Here is a 19255-nt window from a genome sequence, read left to right as displayed (position 1 = left end):
GAGAGTGCACACCTTTGTCTAACTTCTTTCCTAATCCTGGCCTCTTTCTCTACCGTATTGATATTCATAAAAGTTGCTAATTCAAAGTGTTTGATACTGTATGCATTTGTCACACAAAAATATGGCTTACTACTGAGGTGGGTGTGCTATGTTGTCACCACCTGTGACATATGTACCATCTGGACCCTACGTTATTTTGTAAAATAAATAAATATTAACATTTCCTGTAATGTAAAACTGATATTTTCATTTGGGTGCCATGTTATTTTGTAAACCAAAATTGTCAACATTTTCTATAGTGTAAATTTCATATTTCGTTACTTCTAAAATCTTATCAATAATAAAGTGTTGTGACAGCACTGTAGAAACCTAATAGGCAGCCACATGTGCCTGCACCTATGTATGGGGGGGTCTCCTCCTCCTCGCAGAAGGGTTGAAGAGGAAGAAAGAAGGATGAAGGAAAATGACTTGCAAAGTTTAGAAAATGGGGAGGGTTCAGAAAAGTTGCCCAGCACCCTGGGTCAGGGGAGACTTACCAGATGGGATGAGGATGGAAGACTGCACTAGACAAGATTTGGAAACTCTGAGAGCTTAGAGGTGAAAGATGTGTGATAAGCAAGACAAAGTTTACTGATAACTTTGTCCACGACTAATTAAGCTAAGTGCACTGTATGTGGTAGAGGTGGAGGGGGAGGGAAAAATAGTCCAATCAGAAAATAAGATATAGACAACTAAAACGGAATGAAGAAAGAAATAGTTACTGAGATAAAATGCTGACTGAGGAAATTAAAGAAAATAATTAACATAAATTAAGGCCAGGTGGGTGGCAAAACAATGGGCATGTTGCAATGCCAGTACCACCTGTGGAGTTCTCAGAAAGTGGTGTCTGGGAGAAGAGTCTAGGTGGCACATAAGGTGAAACAGGCACCAAGGTTGTGACAGTCGTGTGGCAGAGCACGGTGTGCAACAGGGTATTGTGTGTTGCCAGGATACACCTTCTGTCAATACCCGTCCATCCTAACTGATAGCTTGGTGATAGTCTTACCAATGTAGAAGGCCAAACAGTGTTTACATAACAGCTGGTACATGATGAGTTGTTCCACCATTGGCTCTCCCTCAGATATAAGTTATGCCAGTTGCAGGTGCGGTATAAGTGGTGGTAGAGGGTGGGGGGGGGGGTGTTAGGAGGAACTGAAAAGCAATTCTAGGTGCCGTGGGCAATATGTTGGACAAGATGGACCTCGTGGACCTTAATATGAGTAAAAGTGTCAGTTGAAAACTATATGGTAAGAAGATATTGGCATAGAGATGAATATACTCGGAACCAAGAAGTATCAATATGTTTTCAGTGTCTCTACCTTTGAGTCATGTTGACAGGCTGAACACTGTACACCGTACACCCTCTGCGTTGTTCTGTTTGGAGATGTGGAGGTTAGAGGTCAGCAAACTCTACTGAACTGCATTGAGAATTCACATTTTCTGTAACCTCCTGCACACAAATCTAAATCTTAATCACTGCAATCTGGAGTTATACGCAGCTTGGGTAAAGCCAGGATAGCACCAAACAATCTACAAATTTAATCTTGTAATCTTCCTACTGTACCACAACATACCATATGTATGTCCTCCTTGGTGTTGCAATTTTAATGCTAACTATGTTCATATTTCATTGACAACATTCCAGTGTGTAATTAAAGTTGGAGTAAAAACCTGCTGTGTATGTGATAGCAGTCATTTCTTAATTTTTACAGGAACTGGAAGAATCGTTTCAACGAGCAACTTCAGAGGCCAAGGCAGCTTTTGGAAATGGGGCCCTGTTCATCGAAAAGTTCATTGAGCGACCGCGACACATTGAAGTGCAGCTGCTCGGTGACCGCGGTGGGAACGTAGTCCACCTGTACGAGAGGGACTGCTCCGTCCAGCGGCGCCACCAGAAGGTGGTGGAGATCGCGCCTGCTCCCAACCTCGATCCCAAAGTTAGTGCAGCCAGGTATCACTGTCCGTCAGCAGTTCGACGTAGTCTACTAGAAGCGGCAAATTTAAGTGTCGAGAACTTAACAGTCTTGAGCAGATGTGAATAATCAGTTTCAAGAAGCAGCGAACCAATTAGGGAAAAAATAAGGGTTTGCAGACTGTGGCTGAGGAGGACTGAGGTGTGTGTGTTCCTCTCAGAACATTATTCATTCTCATTATTTGTATTAATGCTTTTGACCCTGGGTGCTGATACATTGCTTTAATTGATATATTTTGTTCTAATTGCTTTTTATTTGCATGTACAGTAGATCAGTAGGAAGGAAAGGTACAACAAAAAGTAGCATATGAAAATGTGTTGTGCTATTAAGTTTCTAGGGAAACTAATGAAAGCAATGAGGAACAGGACAGATGCAGGTGATAGTAATAAAACATTATGATCTAATGTTTCATTTAATTACATACATTTCCTCAGAAAAGGAGCTCATAAAGGCCACCATCAACTGCCTTGCATTGTATTTTGCAGCTATTGTAGAAAGCTGCTGTTTTGCCGATCTGAGCTCATTTGTACGGGGCACTGTATTCCATGTATTCTGTTCACTGTTGAGTCGACATTTATCTGCAATGGCATCAATAATACATACAACTCTCATGTGTGGGTGGATGAAAATCTGTACGCTACTCGGGAAACAAGTTTTCAGTCACGTTTCTCAGTGAACGTCTGGTGCGGTGTTCATGATGACCAACTCATCGATCAAGTTGCTTTAGATTATTGTGTTAATGGGGTATGGTATCTTGATTTCCTTCAAAATATGTTACCACAATACATGGAGGATATTCCTTTGCCAACACGACTTCCTATGTACTTTCAGCGCAATTGATACCTGTGATTTTCAAAGAGCTTTGTGTAAGATACTGTTAAGAAAGGGCCGTACGGTCGTTTGAAATTTTTTGTTCCGTATCACCACCTCTCAAAGCTTGTACCTCTCCTCGTGGCTCATCCAGCATACTGATACGGTACTTCGCCAGTAACATGGAGAACCAACCACACCTGCATATGGGCTATATTTTGATAATGCCAGCACTCTCAAAGACATTTAGACTGCTTGCACACTGATGATTTGGTCACGACACTCACCCGTGTGGCAGCTTCATTCATTTAACTCACAGTTCCTGTAAGGGCATACACACTGTTGGTTTGTCCACACAACCTGCAGTGCATCCGATAGTCCCTGGACATGGCAATTCAGCCACATTTAATCCTTTCACCTGTGGCGATCTAACAGCATGGTTACCGAGGGAGGGGGTAAACAGTTTCCGTTGTACATGGTTGTGCTACATTCGTCATTTGTTAGCAGTTTGTCATCGTTGAATCGTGTGCATTTCGTGTGTCATTTTAAAGTGTTAAGTGCTCTTTTCTGCTGCAAAAATAACTTGCCATTGAGGTAGAATGTCGTCTTCTAATTTGGGATTCAGGAAATGAGGACATGGGAGTAACATCAAAAACATAATGCTTGGGAGGTGATGTGTGAAACGTTTGTTCCCAACTTCAAAAATAAAGTGGTATCGGAGAAAAGTGGTTGTGGTACACAGGGTGAAGCAAAATTTGCTCACTTGGGCTTCGCAGCGTGGCTCCTCACATGCCAGCGAAAAAAAAAAAAAAAAAAAAAAAAGTAGTCTTCCACAAAATTTTGTCCAGCGAGTACATCCGGCAGAAAAAGAACATTGAAGAGTGGCAATCTGGCAACAATTTAACCACATACGTGGTAACTACCTCTGTCAGCACATATTACTAGTGCTGTACAGTTGGTGCAGTGGATAGAGTTATAGGTTAGCATGCAGAAGGTCAAGGGTTCGATCGTGGGTTGGGGCATATGTTTTTTATTTGGTAAATGTAGTCCAGGTGGTACGGTATTTGGCATCTTAATTGTCAAAAGTGATTGCAGCGGATCCTCTAAAAAACATTTGCGTTTACATACTACACTCATAGAAATTGAAGATTGGTCAGCTTTGAAAGAAGCCCTTTCCACTTCATGGGCGTGGATTTATTCACACCACTTCATGGGCGTGGATTTATTCACACCACTTCATGGGCGTGGATTTATTCACACCACTTCATGGGCGTGGATTTATTCACACCACTTCATCTACTAGATGTGAAACCACCTCTAGTGGCCTCATAGATTAGTACCATTTATTATTCTTGCCTCATTCAAGTCCATTACATTTTGTTAGGGCCTTACGTTACCAGTAGGACTAACAATGTGCTTTGCGGATGATGTCCAAACTCGGTTACTATTTGTATGTGTTATCGCCATGGTCCCACTAATTATGCCTTTCAACATTGAGTCTGGTAACTGCATGCTGTTTAATATGTATCTCAATGCATTATTATTATTATTATTATTGATTTTTTTTTCTCAGACTTAAGTCTGTTAAAAATGGAACGTGACGCGAACCTCGGTCAAGCGTGACTTCCTTGTAACTGTATGGTATATGTTATATTGCATTTAGGAACTTTCGGGTAATTGAACATGTATCAATAACTACAGATTTTTGTAGTTGTATATATATGTTTGGATGTAGCTGTATTGCATTGATGTACTGGTGGATATTGTGAGGTATGACTCCTGTAGTTGATAGTATAATTGGGATAATGTCGACTTTATCCTGATGCCACATGTCCTTGACTTCCTCAGCCAGTTGGATGTATTTTTCAATTTTTTCTCCTGTTTTCTTCTGTATATTTGTTGTGTTGGGTATGGATATTTCAATTAGTTGTGTTAATTTCTTCTTTTTATTGGTGAGTATGATGTCAGGCTTGTTATGTGGTGTTGTTTTATCTGTTATAATCGTTCTGTTCCAGTATAATTTGTATTCATCATTCTCCAGTACATTTTGTGGTGTGTACTTGTATGTGGGAACGTGTTGTTTTATTAGTTTATGTTTTATGGCAAGTTGTTGATGTATTATTTTTGCTACATTGTCATGTCTTCTGGGGTATTCTGTATTTGCTAGTATTGTACATCCGCTTGTGATGTGATCTACCGTTTCTATTTGTTGTTTGCAAAGTCTGCATTTATCTGTTGTGGTATTGGGATCTTTAATAATATGCTTGCTGTAATATCTGGTGTTTATTGTTTGATCCTGTATTGCGATCATGAATCCTTCCGTCTCACTGTATATATTGCCGTTTCTTAGCCATGTGTTGGATGCGTCTTGATCTATGTGTGGCTGTGTTAGATGATACGGGTGCTTGCCGTGTAGTGTTTTCTTTTTCCAATGTACTTTCTTTGTATCTGTTGATGTTATGTGATCTAAAGGGTTGTAGAAGTGGTTATGAAATTGCAATGGTGTAGCTGATGTATTTATATGAGTGATTGCTTTGTGTATTTTGCTAGTTTCTGCTCGTTCTAGAAAGAATTTTCTTAAATTGTCTACCTGTCCATAATGTAGGTTTTTTATATCTATAAATCCCCTTCCACCTTCCTTTCTGCTTAATGTGAATCTTTCTGTTGCTGAATGTATGTGATGTATTCTATATTTGTGGCATTGTGATCGTGTAAGTGTATTGAGTGCTTCTAGGTCTGTGTCACTCCATTTCACTACTCCAAATGAGTAGGTCAATACTGGTATAGCATAAGTATTTATAGCTTTTGTCTTGTTTCTTGCTGTCAATTCTGTTTTCAGTATTTTTGTTAGTCTTTGTCTATATTTTTCTTTTAGTTCTTCTTTAATATTTGTATGATCTATTCCTATTTTTTGTCTGTATCCTAGGTATTTATAGGCATCTGTTTTTTCCATCGCTTCTATGCCGTCACTGTGGTTATCCAATATGTAATCTTCTTGTTTAGTGTGTTTGCCCTTGACTATGCTATTTTTCTTACATTTGTCTGTTCCAAAAGCCATATTTATATCATTGCTGAATACTTCTGTTATCTTTAGTAATTGGTTGAGTTGTTGATTTGTTGCTGCCAGTAGTTTTAGATCATCCATGTATAGCAAATGTGTGATTTTGTGTGGGTATGTTCCAGTAATATTGTATCCATAATTTGTATTATTTAGCATGTTGGATAGTGGGTTCAGAGCAAGACAGAACCAGAAAGGACTTAATGAGTCTCCTTGGTATATTCCACGCTTAATCTGTATTGGCTGTGATGTGATGTTATCTGAATTTGTTTGGATATTAAGTGTGGTTTTCCAGTTTTTCATTACTGTGTTTAGAAACTGTATCAATTTAGGATCTACTTTGTATATTTCCAATATCTGTAGTAACCATGAGTGGGGTACACTATCAAAGGCTTTTTGGTAATCAATGTATGCGTAGTGTAGGGACCTTTGTTTAGTTTTAGCTTGATATGTCACCTCTGTATCAATTATCAGTTGCTCTTTACATCCTCGTGCTCCTTTGCAGCAGCCTTTTTGTTCTTCATTTATAATTTTGTTCTGTGTTGTATGTGTCATTAATTTCTGTGTAATGTCTGAAGTTAATATTTTGTATATTGTTGGTAGGCATGTTATGGGGCGATATTTAGCTGGGTTTGCTGTGTCTGCTTGATCTTTAGGTTTCAGATAGGTTATTCCATGTGCAAGTGTATCAGGGAATGTGTATGGGTCTGCAATGTAACTGTTAAATAACTTAGTTAGATGTGAATGTGTTGAGGTGAACTTCTTTAGCCAGTAATTTGCTATTTTATCATTTCCAGGGGCTTTCCAATTGTGTGTAGAATTAATTGCTCTGGTGACTTCATGTTGCAAAATTATCACTTCAGGCATTTGTGGTATCAACTTGTATGTGTCTGTTTCTGCTTGTATCCACCGTGCATGCCTGTTATGTTGTACCGGGTTTGACCATATGCTGCTCCAGAAGTGTTCCATGTCTGTTATGTTTGGTGGATTGTCTATTTTAATGTGTGTGTTATCCATTGTTTGGTAAAATCTCTTTTGGTTTGTGTTGAATGTTTGGTTTTGTTTCCTTCTATTTTCACTTTTTTTGTATCTTCTAAGTCGTTTGGCCAATGCTTGCAATTTTTGCTTTTTTTCATCTAATTGCTCTATTGCTTCTTGTTGTGAGATTTTACCTAAGCTTTTTCGTTTTTTGTCTGATATTTCATTTCTTATAAATTGTGTTAGCTGTCCGATGTCTTTTCTCAGTTTTTCTATTCTGATCTGTAACCTGTGTTGCCATGCTGGTTTTGTGGGTTTCTTCTGTGTGTTGGTTTGTTCTGATCTCTGCCTAGTGTGTATATTTAGTGTAGTGAGTGCTCCTATATAAACCAGTAGTTGTAACTCTTCCAAAGTTGTGTTTTCATTTATTTTGTTGTGTATGATTGTGTTGATAGTTTTTATTGTTGTTTCGACTTGTGGGTTATTTGGCGGTCTATGCAAGAATGGTCTAATGTCTGTATTTGTGTATTTGTATTCTATATATGTCAGCTGAAATTTCTCTTCTATATCTAACACGTGTGTCTCTTCGTGTTCTATTTGTGCTTGTTCTGTTGGCTGTCTTAAGATTTCGTTTTCCTCTGATTGTTTAATTGATGCGTGTTGGTCTTTGTTTGTTTGCTCTGGGATGTTTGAGTCCATTACTGTGTTTTCTTCTTCTTCTGATTGCACATTATTTTGTTCCAGTATTTGTTGTACTTGTTGTTTGATGTTTTCTAATTCTGACTGGGGTATCCTGTTATTTTTGATTATTACACGGATCTGATCAGCTAGTCGTTGTTCTGTTAAAAATTTTAATTCCGGGTATCTGGTAATAAATGTTGTGTATACTTGTGATCTGTATCCAGTTGTGTTGGTTCCTAGGTTTGTTGCTTGGTAATAACAGAACATGAGGTGTCGATTAACTTCATCTGACCATCTCATCCTGTGTCTTTGTTTTCCTTCTAGGGTGGTTGCAGGAAGCATATCCTGCAAAACACCTCTATTCGGATTTAAATCATTTTCCAGTTGGCTAGCAGTGTCGTTACCATTGTGGGCGGGCATAGGGTTCAAGCGTCGTCCCCGACCATGACGGCGCTTGTCCGAGGCTTCTTTAGTTCTGTCCTGAACCAAGTAATCACACTAAAAGGGGGGTTAGCCCTATTAGTGGTTTGTTCTTTTCGTCGCCTTTTACGACTGGCAGAACATACCGGAGGCCTATTCTTTTCCCGGGCCTCCACGGGGTTTATTATTATTATTATTATTATTATTATTATTATTATTATTATTCTGTTGATGGGATTGTGGAAACAGTCTGTTACCTTTAGGGAAGCAGTTTAATTTGAAACTGAACATTTCACAATTAGCGGTGTTTGGATGAATTGTGCAGAACAGTATTTGTCAGAGGGGTAATGTGCTTTAGGTGGAACAGCGCACAGGACTGACAGCGTGTTTATATTGTATGTGCTGCCCACCAGACAGGGACTAGTTGCGAGTGGAATAACGCACCCGTGCCAGGCTCCAATGCACATGCATACATGTATTGAGTTTTCTCATTGTAAAACTCTGAACCGTTTTGGCAGACGTATAGCATACACAAATGATGAATATGTGGATATGCTTCCGGTCCTTGGAGCATCTGATAACTGTGCTGGTGTTGCCACTCATGACTATGCTGTTAGATATCTTCATTGACACTGTCCAGATAAAAATGTTTTTCCAGCACTTGCATCCTGCAGATCATCATCAGCAGATGCAATTCTGTGAATGGTTCCAACAACAACAGGAAGACAATGGTGACTTCGTGAAGACCATAATATAGTAGGATGAAGCAGCATTCACTCATGAGGGTGTCTTCAACATGCACAATGCCCACCATTGTGTGAGGTTAACTTGCAAGTCTCCCACGACCGTGGGTATCAAGTTAGCTTTGGTATCAACGTCTCAGCTGGAATATTGGACAACAGATGTTTGGGACCCTACATGTTGCCTGACCGGTTGACTGCACGTAAGGTATCGTGCAATCCTCTCAAAATATCTGCCTGATGCGTAGAAGGATGTTCCACTATATGTTCATCAGAGGATAGGGTTCCAACATGATGGTGCACCTCCACACTCTGGAATTAATGTGCGACAGTATTTGGACAGAACATTTCCAGGGAAATGGCTCAGACGTGGATGTCCAGTTGTATGGCCACCACATTTGCCTGACCTAAATCCCCAGGATTTCTTCCTGTGGGAACACCTGACGGAGTACGCGTACTCTACTCTGCCGATGAATGTGGAAGTATAGGCAGTGCGTGTTCATGCTGCTCTTTTTACTGTGGATGCAGCTTTGTTGCGAAGGGTGCAGAGCTGTATGACCTGGTGGGTTGCACAATGTTTGGACGTGCAGGGAGGTCGCTTAGAGCGTCTGTTGTTCTGCGAACAACATAGTCTGTTGTGAAGGTCATGCAGTCATTAATATGGACATCATTATTGTCACTGGTTGCTAATGTGCGACTCTGAGTGCTTGTGTTACGTATAATATAAATGACAAATAGATGTTGTGTTATTGTACTGTGCTATCATCTTTAGCTTCTCGAAATTGATATTGTTTTGTAGTTATTCTGTCCTATGACAAGATATGTTTCAACTGCCTGTTTCTTATTTGTCTAACCACGTATTTATGTTCAGCTTTGCAAAATATTGTAAATTTAGGATACATGTGACCTAAGAAATAGCGTATATTACAAAATGAAATGTCAGAATGAAATTAGCGATTTAAAAAAAAATGCGCCCCTGAATCGAACCCTCGACCTCCAGCATGCTAACCCAAAAGTCTATCCACTGCACCAACTGTTCAGCACAACTAATATGTGCTGACAGAGCTAGTTACCATACATGTGGTTATAGTGTTGCCAGATTGCAACACTTTAAGCTCCTTTTCCAGTCAGATGTACTCGCTGGATGCAATTTTGTGACGCATTCTTTTATTGCTAGCATGTGAGGAGTCGCGCTGTGAAGTCAGTGTGTGAATTTCGCCTAACCTTGTATTTTTTTTTTTTTTTTTTTTGTTTCTTATTAGAATGTGTTTTATATCTCGTCTGTTTGCCAATGAACGGCACCCTTAATGCTAACAAAGTACTCCCCAAAGTTATGTTGTACACTCGCAGCATGACGGCTATGTATAGGAGTGTTCCCTTATAAACCAATTATTTCTTAAGTTTCATCTAGCTTGAATCCATTTCTTTCATGAACAGAGTTACGTAAAATGTCACACGCTCTAATTATTACTGCACAAGTCTTCCTTCACTGTTAAAAGGCAATGCAATATTCTCCTTTTGCCGGATAGGATCCCAAAAATGTACTCTGTGTAGTGGTGTACACTCAACAACCTATCATAGACATTCTGAAATAGTTAAAGAATTTTGCAATTTTCTTTCACTTCCAAATAAATTGCAAGATAAATGTCCATGTCTCTCGGGCAGTTAAAATAGGGCGAGTCTAGTACTGCTGTTGACGTCTGTGGCATCTTTTTCTTCTCAATAACAAAGTGAAAACAACACTTCCTCATCATCATCCATTTCATAATTGGTTCGCACAAGCACGTGGACCTGTTGCCACAGAGATTCTGCCACATGGTTCAGTCACATACCTGACAATTCAACCACGTGGATCAAACGTGTGATAGTCACACATTGCAGTGATTGAACCATGCAACTGAATCATTTTGATGAAGCCGCCAGTGTGAAAGCAGCCTTAAAGCTACTCCTGCAGTCCCCCAGCCTCCTCCCCTGAGGGGAGGAATGTACGAGGGTCACTCCGAAAGGGATGCACACTATTTTTGTAAAAATACAGTTTTCATTCTGCATGTGTGAAGGTTTTACAGTGAGTAGATCCTTCCCACTTGTTTTCAAACTTAGTTCAACTTGTTCCCATGAGTGAGTGGCGCTGTCACAGCATGTCTTCAATATGGCTGCTACGCTTGATGTTAGTCAGAAGCAATGTGCTGTCATAGAATTCCTGTGCTGTGAAAACGAGACAATGTGAAACATCCACAAGAGGGTGAAAAAGGTGTATTGAGATGCTGCCGTCGATCACAGTACAGTTAGTCGGTGGGCAAGCAGGTTATGTGATGAAAGTGGTCACAGCAATATTGAGGATTGTCCTTGCAGCGGCAGGCCTTGTACTGCACACACTCCAGACAATGTGCAGAGTGTTAACGAATTGGTGACTGCTGACAGACCCATCACAAAGAACGAATTGTCATGCTATGTTGGGATAGGGGAGGGAAGTGTTTGCAGAAAACTGAAAGTGTTGGTGTTAAAAAATGTTAGTGCCAGGTGGGTTCCCAGGATGTTGACAGTGGCTCACAAAGAAACAAGAAAAACGGTATGCAACGAACTTTTGGAACAGTACGAGAATGGTGGAGATGAATTTCTTGAAAGAATTGTTGCAGGTGATGGAACATGGCTCCATCATTTTTCACTAGAGACAAAGAGGCAATCAATGGAGTGGCATCATGCAAATTCACCCAAGAAAAAAAATTCAAAACCACACCTTCTGGAAAAGTTACGGCTACGGTGTTTTTCAATTCCAAAGGACATCATGCCAAGTGGAACCACCATAAATTCTGATGCATATGTGATGACACTGAAGAAACTTCAAGCTCAACTGAGTTGTGTCCGACCACATCGGCAAAAGCAGGATGTTTTGCTGTTGCACAACAATGCATGGCCACATGTCAGTCAAAAAACCATGGAAGCAATTACAAAACTAGGATGGACAATGCTGAAACACACACCTTACAGTCCTGACCTGGCTCCATGTGACTATCATCTCTTTGGGAAACTGAAGGACTCTCTTCGTGGAACAAGGTTTGATGATGATGACTCCCTTGTGCACGCTGCCAAACAGTGACTCAAACAGGTTGGTCCAGAATTTTACCGGGCAGGTATACAGGCACGCAGATATACAGGCGCTGGTTCCAAGATGGTGTAAGGCAGTTGAGAGGGATGGAAATTATGTGGAGAAATGAAAATATTGTTCCTAAAGGATGTATCTACACACTGTAAAACTTTCAAACATGTAGAATAAAGGATGGATTTTTTTTTTTAAAAAGTGTGCATTTCTTTTGGCGTGACCCTTGTACATTCTGTGTGCATTAGTGTAAATCACTTGGTCAATGTTATGATGTTCATCACAGTATTTGCAAATTGTGTAAATGAGGCAGGACTTTGGAACCAGCCCGATATTCACCTAGACTGCCTGAAAACCACATCCACAGTGGCTGACATACTGGTCCCTATTGTTAGACGAGGGCTAGTAGAAATCCTTGGGTAACAGAAGAAATATTGAATTTAATTGATGAAAGGAGAAAATATAAAAATGCAGTAAATGAAGCAGGCAAAAAGGAATACAAACGTCTCAAAAATGAGATCGACAGGAAGTGCAAAATGGCTAAGCAGGGATGGCTAGAGGACAAATGTAAGGACGCAGAGGCCTATCTCAATAGGGGTAAGATAGATACTGCCTACAGGAAAATTAAAGAGACCTTTGGAGAGAAGAGAACCACTTGTATGAATATCAAGAGCTCAGATGGAAACCCAGTTCTAAGCAAAGAAGGGAAAGCAGAAAAGTGGAAGGAGTATATAGAGGATCTATACAAGGGCGATGTACTTGAGGACAATATTATGGAAATTGAAGAGGATGTAGATGAAGATGAAATGGGAGATATGATACTGCGTGAAGAGTTTGACAGTGCACTGAAAGACCAGAGTCGAAACAAGGCCCCCAGAGTAGACAACATTCCATTGGAACTACTGACAGCCTTGGGAGAGCCAGTCCTGACAAAACTCTACCATCTGGTGAGCAAGATGTATGAAACAGGCGAAATACCCTCAGACTTCAAGAAGAATATAATAATTCCAATCCCAAAGAAAGCAGGTGTTGACAGATGTGAAAATTACCGAACTATCAGTTTAATAAGTCACAGCTGCAAAATACTAACACGAATTCTTTACAGACGAATGGAAAAACTAGTAGAAGCCAACCTCGGGGAAGATCAGTTTGGATTCCGTAGAAACACTGGAACACGTGAGGCAATACTGACGTTACGACTTATCTTAGAAGAAAGATTAAGGAAAGGCAAACCTACATTTCTAGCATTTGTAGACTTAGAGAAAGCTTTTGACAATGTTGACTGGAATACTCTCTTTCAAATTCTAAAGGTGGCATGGGTAAAATACAGGGAGCGAAAGGCTATTTACAATTTGTACAGAAACCAGATGGCAGTTATAAGAGTTGAGGGACATGAAAGGGAAGCAGTGGTTGGGAAAGGAGTAAGACAGGGTTGTAGCCTCTTCCCGATGTTGTTCAATCTGCATATTGAGCAAGCAGTAAAGGAAACAAAAGAAAAATTAGGTATTAAAATCCATGGAGAAGAAATAAAAACTTTGAGGTTCGCCGATGACATTGTAATTCTGTCAGAGACAGCAAAGGACTTGGAAGAGCAGTTGAATGGAATGGACAGTGTCTTGAAAGGAGGATATAAGATGAACATCAACAAAAGCAAAACGAGGATAATGGAATGTAGTTGAATTAAGTCGGGTGATGCTGAGGGAATTAGATTAGGAAATGAGACACTTAAAGTAGTAAAGGAGTTTTGCTATTTGGGGAGCAAAATAACTGATGATGGTCGAAGTAGAGAGGATATAAAATGTAGACTGGCAATGGCAAGGAAAGCGTTTCTGAAGAAGAGAAATTTGTTAACATCGAGTATAGATTTAAGTGTCAGGAAGTCATTTCTGAAAGTATTTGTATGGAGGGTAGCCATGTATGGAAGTGAGACATGGACGATAAATAGTTTGGACAAGAAGAGAATAGAAGCTTTCGAAATGTGGTGCTACAGAAGAATGCTGAAGATTAGATGGGTAGATCACATAACTAATGAGGAAGTATTGAATAGGATTGGGGAGAAGAGAAGTTTGTGGTGCAACTTGACCAAAAGAAGGGATCGGTTGGTAGGACATGTTCTGAGGCATCAAGGGATCACCAATTTAGTATTGGAGGACAGCGTGGAGGGTAAAAATCGTAGAGGGAGACCAAGAGATGAATACACTAAGCAGATTCAGAAGGATGTAGGTTGCAGTAGATACTGGGAGATGAAAAAGCTTGCACAGGATAGAGTAGCATGGAGAGCTGCATCAAACCAGTCTCAGGACTGAGGACCACAACAACAACAACAACAACAACAACAACAACAACAACATTGTTAATCCATGACCAGCATGCATCCGTGAGTTGTGGAAGCATGTACTTTAATGTGCTTCACTATCTGGGGGAATTTATAAAACTGCATCTCATTTGTTTTCTTATTAAATACATTTTGGTTGTACTGTAGGTTGAAAAGTGATTAGGTCCAAACAACATATTTGTTAGTGCTGTTATGATCAGACTAGGTTTAGGATTTCGTATCCTATAGTGGCAAGATATACTGTGTACCCCACAAACACCTTCAGCTGCAGTTCCTCAGGTTTTCGACAGTTTATTATTATTTTAAGATAAGGCAAAGCGGAATCACATCATTTGGATTCAGAGAGCTTCAGTACTAATGGCAGTGTACTCCATGTCATTCCCATTACAACATACCAATTTAGAAACATGTTATAAGCCATATCCTGTTGCCTATTTTAGCATTTGGGAGTTTGAGTGAGAGCCGAAGTTTTATATGACATAATGGATGGTATATCTTACTTATTGCAGGTTCGGGATAGGATGACCACTCAGGCTGTGAATTTGGCAAAACATGTTGGCTATGAGAATGCTGGTACTGTTGAGTACCTACTGGATGAACAAGGCAATTTCTACTTCATTGAGGTGAATGCCAGGCTTCAAGTAGAGCACACGGTTACGGAGGAGATTACTGGGTAAGTTATTTTGGGTTCTTGTAATGGTACAACTGTAAGCAAAGTTGTTAATCTTACAGAATGTTCTGAAAGGTGATCATTTTTTGTTTGTCATATTTTAACCTGCATTATATGTTGTGCTTATTGTTATGCCAGTGGGACAAAGATTTGCTGCAGGGAAATGTAAAGTTGTGTTCGTACTGTATAAGATAGAAGAGGGGAGTACTGGGAGCAGAGAAGTGATATGAAACAAGGAAGTGTACTATCTGTTAGTTTTCATAGTGTCGATGGATTAAACGATGGCGCAAGTGGCCAGAGAAATCGGATGCAGGATGACAGCTACAGTGTTTGCTGGCAAATTGTGAAGCATACTAATCCAAACTTAACAAGGAATTGTTAAGGCAGGCTCTGCAGTCAAGAAGCAGGGCACAGTGAACCAGGTACATATCAAATGCATAACACTGTACACAGAAATATAAATAGCTGTTGAGGGGCGTAGACAGTCCAGGTTACATAGCACGTGAACACAGACATTCCAATCGATGAGCTAGAGAGAGAACCAAACAATGTTTGCAAAAGTTTATCTTAGCATTTGATGATGCACAGAACGCTTGGGCTGTGCTGGGACATAGGACTCCGGATGTCTTGAAGAGCTCCTGGTACAAATGTCATTTAGCGCTTGTGACAGCTTGTGTTAGCTGGTTTCTAGGAGCATGGCTTTCCTTTTGCACTACTGCTGGCAGGAGCTGGTTTGTGCTGTGGAGGCATACTAGTCCGCATGTCCGCATTACAGCCATTGCCAATGCTGCATCCATGGCAATGGCTGCACACGCTAAGCAAGCGCGTGGTCAGAACTGGGGGCCGGGTGGGCATTAGGTGGTGACATCACAGGTTTGATTTTTTTTTTTGGGGGGGGGGGGGGGGAGTACATGAAGGATGAAGTACAGAAATAATTACATGTGTTGGAAGAAGCTTCACAAGAGTATGGCATAAAATATAATGCAAACAAGTGAAAGATAGTGGTTTCAACAAGGAAATCTTTCTTTCTGCAGTAGCTCTTGAAGTACCACAGAAGATACGTTGTCAAGACCTTCTTGAATTTTAAATAACTGTGATTTTGATTAATTCACTTGTCTTTTAGAATATTAATTTGGTAACTGGTGAATAATTGTCAACTGCTCATTATAAATATCCAGTTGTACTGAAGTAATCAATTTTTGAAAGTATGAGTGCATAGATTTAAAAAAAAATTTAAAAATTTAAAAAATCTACTCCCAAGTGGCAGCAGGAGAAACACCTGTTCGGGTTATGGAAATATCCAAGCTTTAAGAACCAGAGGCTCCTCCTCCTGGTATAAGGTTTGAAAGGAAGGGAAAGGAAGAGAAATGGAGGAAAAGGGCTGGTGGGATTTTGGAAACAGAGATAGTTAAGGAAAAGATTCCCAGAACCCTGGGTCAGGATAAGTCTCCCCTGACCCAGGATTCTGGGTGACTTTTCCATAACTTTCCCAATTTCCTAAACCTCGCCAGTTCATCTTCCTCATTCCTTTCCCTTCAAACCTTCTGCAGAAGAAGAAGAAGAAAATTGTGCTAAAAGCTGCACATTTCCATAAGCTTTCAGTACAGCTGCTGAAAATATAATATAATATAATGTAACATTTCATATAAATCAACTGTAATCAGCATCAACTTTAGAACAAAATGTTTTGATTTTGTTTCAATGTTTTGAAGTACATGTGTTTGCTGTGATTGTCTATGAATCCATGACACCTGGTGGTCAAGGAAGGTAGGATTCGGTTATGATTGTGGATGGGGCCGTAATCAGTTACTATTGGTTGGCTTTTCTTTAATCACACACAATTTATTTAAAATCAACAACAAATTAAAATAATGGCAATAATTAAGAATTGTTTTACAGCTAAAGGCCTTAAAGGCAATAAATTAAGAATTGTTTAACTTGTTCAACTTACAAACTACAGTTATTAAAATATTGAAAACAAATCACCAAGGTCTTAAGGTTAACTGCTAAAATAAAATTGCCACATTAGAATTTTAAGACAAGTAGCAACAGTCACGGCTTAAGGCCTTCAACGCCAAGAATGGCAATTATTAAAAAAAATTTAACAAACATACTGTCAAACACAAGGCAGTAGCAAAAGTTAATTTAAAAGACAGGCAACTGATCACCAAACAGGCGAGACAAATAATGGAGACTTGGTAATACAATAATAAAATAATATCACAATAATAAAACACAAGGGCTAGTCACAGTCGGTGCTCCAGGAATCGACCTCTGAGTAGGTCAGGCCAAAAACATTTTCGCGAGCGATGAGAAAGGGCGGCAAGAGTTGCAGTCACTTCACAAGATGGAAACTCAGACTAGTGGCAGTCTTAACAAATGACCATGATAATTTGCTGAAGCTACCTAACATCCGATAACCAATGTAACAATGGAACACCATGCCAAAGCTGGAACTGGCGGTCAGAACTATGTCCTCAGAATGCTGTGTTTAGAACATCCAAAAGGAGAAAGGAACAACTATTGCCAGAGTAGAAGAAACACCAACCGACCTACAAATCAAAGAAACTTGTCAAAAGTACACGCCTTACCGGACAGCAGTGGCAAGGCGATGAAACGTACGCTGTCGTTACCTACACTAACCTACAGGGTAGGTCACTGGGGCCTTAGCGCCCACCAGGCAGGAAAAATACCGCTGGTTGAACTTAAACAAATAGTAACACACAGAATGCAGCAGTGAGTAACAAGAAGTTGAGGAAAGCTAATTAGATCAGTCTTCCCCAAGCACTCCACTCGCTGCCCTTCGTCTTGGCGGCACTGTGAGCAGCAACACGAACCCAAGTCACTGGAGAGTCACAAGATCTCACAATGGTGGAGGTTTCACTGCTAGGTTAAAAATCCACTCAACTTAAAAGCTTGTTGGATCTGGTTGACGACTAGGTCGTGTACCCTCGTGACCACAGCCCTTCCATCCGGCAGTGCATGCATGCCGCCAGCGATCCCGGAGTGTTCTCGCACTGTCCTCTTGGCTCCTCCAGAGTCCCCAACCGAACTGCTCATGAACACGACCTGGAAGAAGAATGAAGTCACCCCAAAGATAGGGCCACAGTTAGTACATATCGATAATGCCGCTGCTGCCACTAACGGACAGGCAATGTTTGTGAAACCAAATGTTGCCAGTCAACACAAGGAGAATACAAACAACCGCAATCATGTCAACTAAATGATACAGTCTGGCCTCCAACAGAGGACAGAAACCTACAAAAGCACCAATGCGAGCCACAGCACGGCTCAGTCCATTTCCTCACATAGTCTAGAGTGTAGAGCATGATGACACCATATCAAAATGCAATAATAACATGCTTGCCAGAAAAAGGCATTTCTAGAAAGATTCTGAGACAAATAGAACAACTCGGCAGTAAAAAGTGGATTATCAGTACTTTTATTGCTCATTTATACTAATATTAGTATGTTTGATACAATAATTTCCCATACAGGGATACCTAGGACTGGCAAACAGCCTTCTTCAGAAAAGAAAACACACACACACACACACACACACACACATATATATATATATATATATATATATATATATATATATATATATATATATATATATATATATATATATATAAACAAAGATGATGTGACTTACCAAATGAAAGTGCTGGCAGGTCGACAGACACACAAACATACACACAAAATTCAAGCTTTCGCAACAAACTGTTGCCTCATCAGGAAAGAGGGAAGGAGAGGGGAAGACGAAAGGAAGTGGGTTTTAAAGGAGAGGGTAAGGAGTCATTCCAATCCTGGGAGCGGAAAGACTTACCTTAGGGGGAAAAAAGGACAGGTATACACTCGCACACACGCACATATCCATCCACACATACAAACCAAGAAAGCTCACTAATACAAGGTTATCATGTAGAACAAAACTGGCACTAACAGGCAACTAACAGTCTGTATGTGTGGATAGATATGTGCGTGTGTGCGAGTGTATACCTGTCCTTTTTTCCCCCTAAGGTAAGTCTTTCCGCTCCCGGGATTGGAATGACTCCTTACCCTCTCCTTTAAAACCCACTTCCTTTCGTCTTCCCCTCTCCTTCCCTCTTTCCTGATGAGGCAACAGTTTGTTGCGAAAGCTTGAATTTTGTGTGTATGTTTGTGTTTGTTTGTTTGTGTGTCTGTCGACCTGCCAGCACTTTCATTTGGTAAGTCACATCATCTTTGTTTTTAGATATATATTTCCTACGTGGAATGTTTCCCTCTATTATAACCATATATATATATATATATTCCCCTCCCATCTGCTTCATCTGGGCCTCTTCAGCCCAGCATGCCAACTTCGGTGATGTTGACCAGCTGCTCTCTGATGGTCACATTCACACTTCTGTCCATGTGAAACCCACCAAAGCAAATAGTTACCTACATTTTGACAGCTGCCATCCCTC

At 40.2% G+C, this 19255-nt stretch overlaps 1 protein-coding gene across 5 annotated transcripts in view; it reads left to right on the top strand.

The window, feature by feature from the left end:
- The window catches only part of LOC126425294 (pyruvate carboxylase, mitochondrial), a 417925-nt gene that overhangs the window by 333737 nt on the left and 64933 nt on the right, over nucleotides 1-19255 (top strand). For all 5 annotated transcript variants that reach the window (XM_050088273.1, XM_050088271.1, XM_050088272.1 and 2 more), the window contains 2 exons: nucleotides 1752-1976; nucleotides 14641-14804. In XM_050088273.1, the coding sequence (XP_049944230.1) occupies nucleotides 1752-1976; nucleotides 14641-14804 (389 nt within the window). The remainder of the gene's footprint in view (nucleotides 1-1751; nucleotides 1977-14640; nucleotides 14805-19255) is intronic.

The sequence above is a fragment of the Schistocerca serialis genome, chromosome 10, assembly GCF_023864345.2.
Source record: "Schistocerca serialis cubense isolate TAMUIC-IGC-003099 chromosome 10, iqSchSeri2.2, whole genome shotgun sequence".
Classification (NCBI taxonomy): Eukaryota; Metazoa; Arthropoda; class Insecta; order Orthoptera; family Acrididae; genus Schistocerca; species Schistocerca serialis.
The sequence above is the reverse complement of the archived record's forward strand: the minus strand, read 5'-3'. Positions and strand labels throughout refer to the sequence as shown.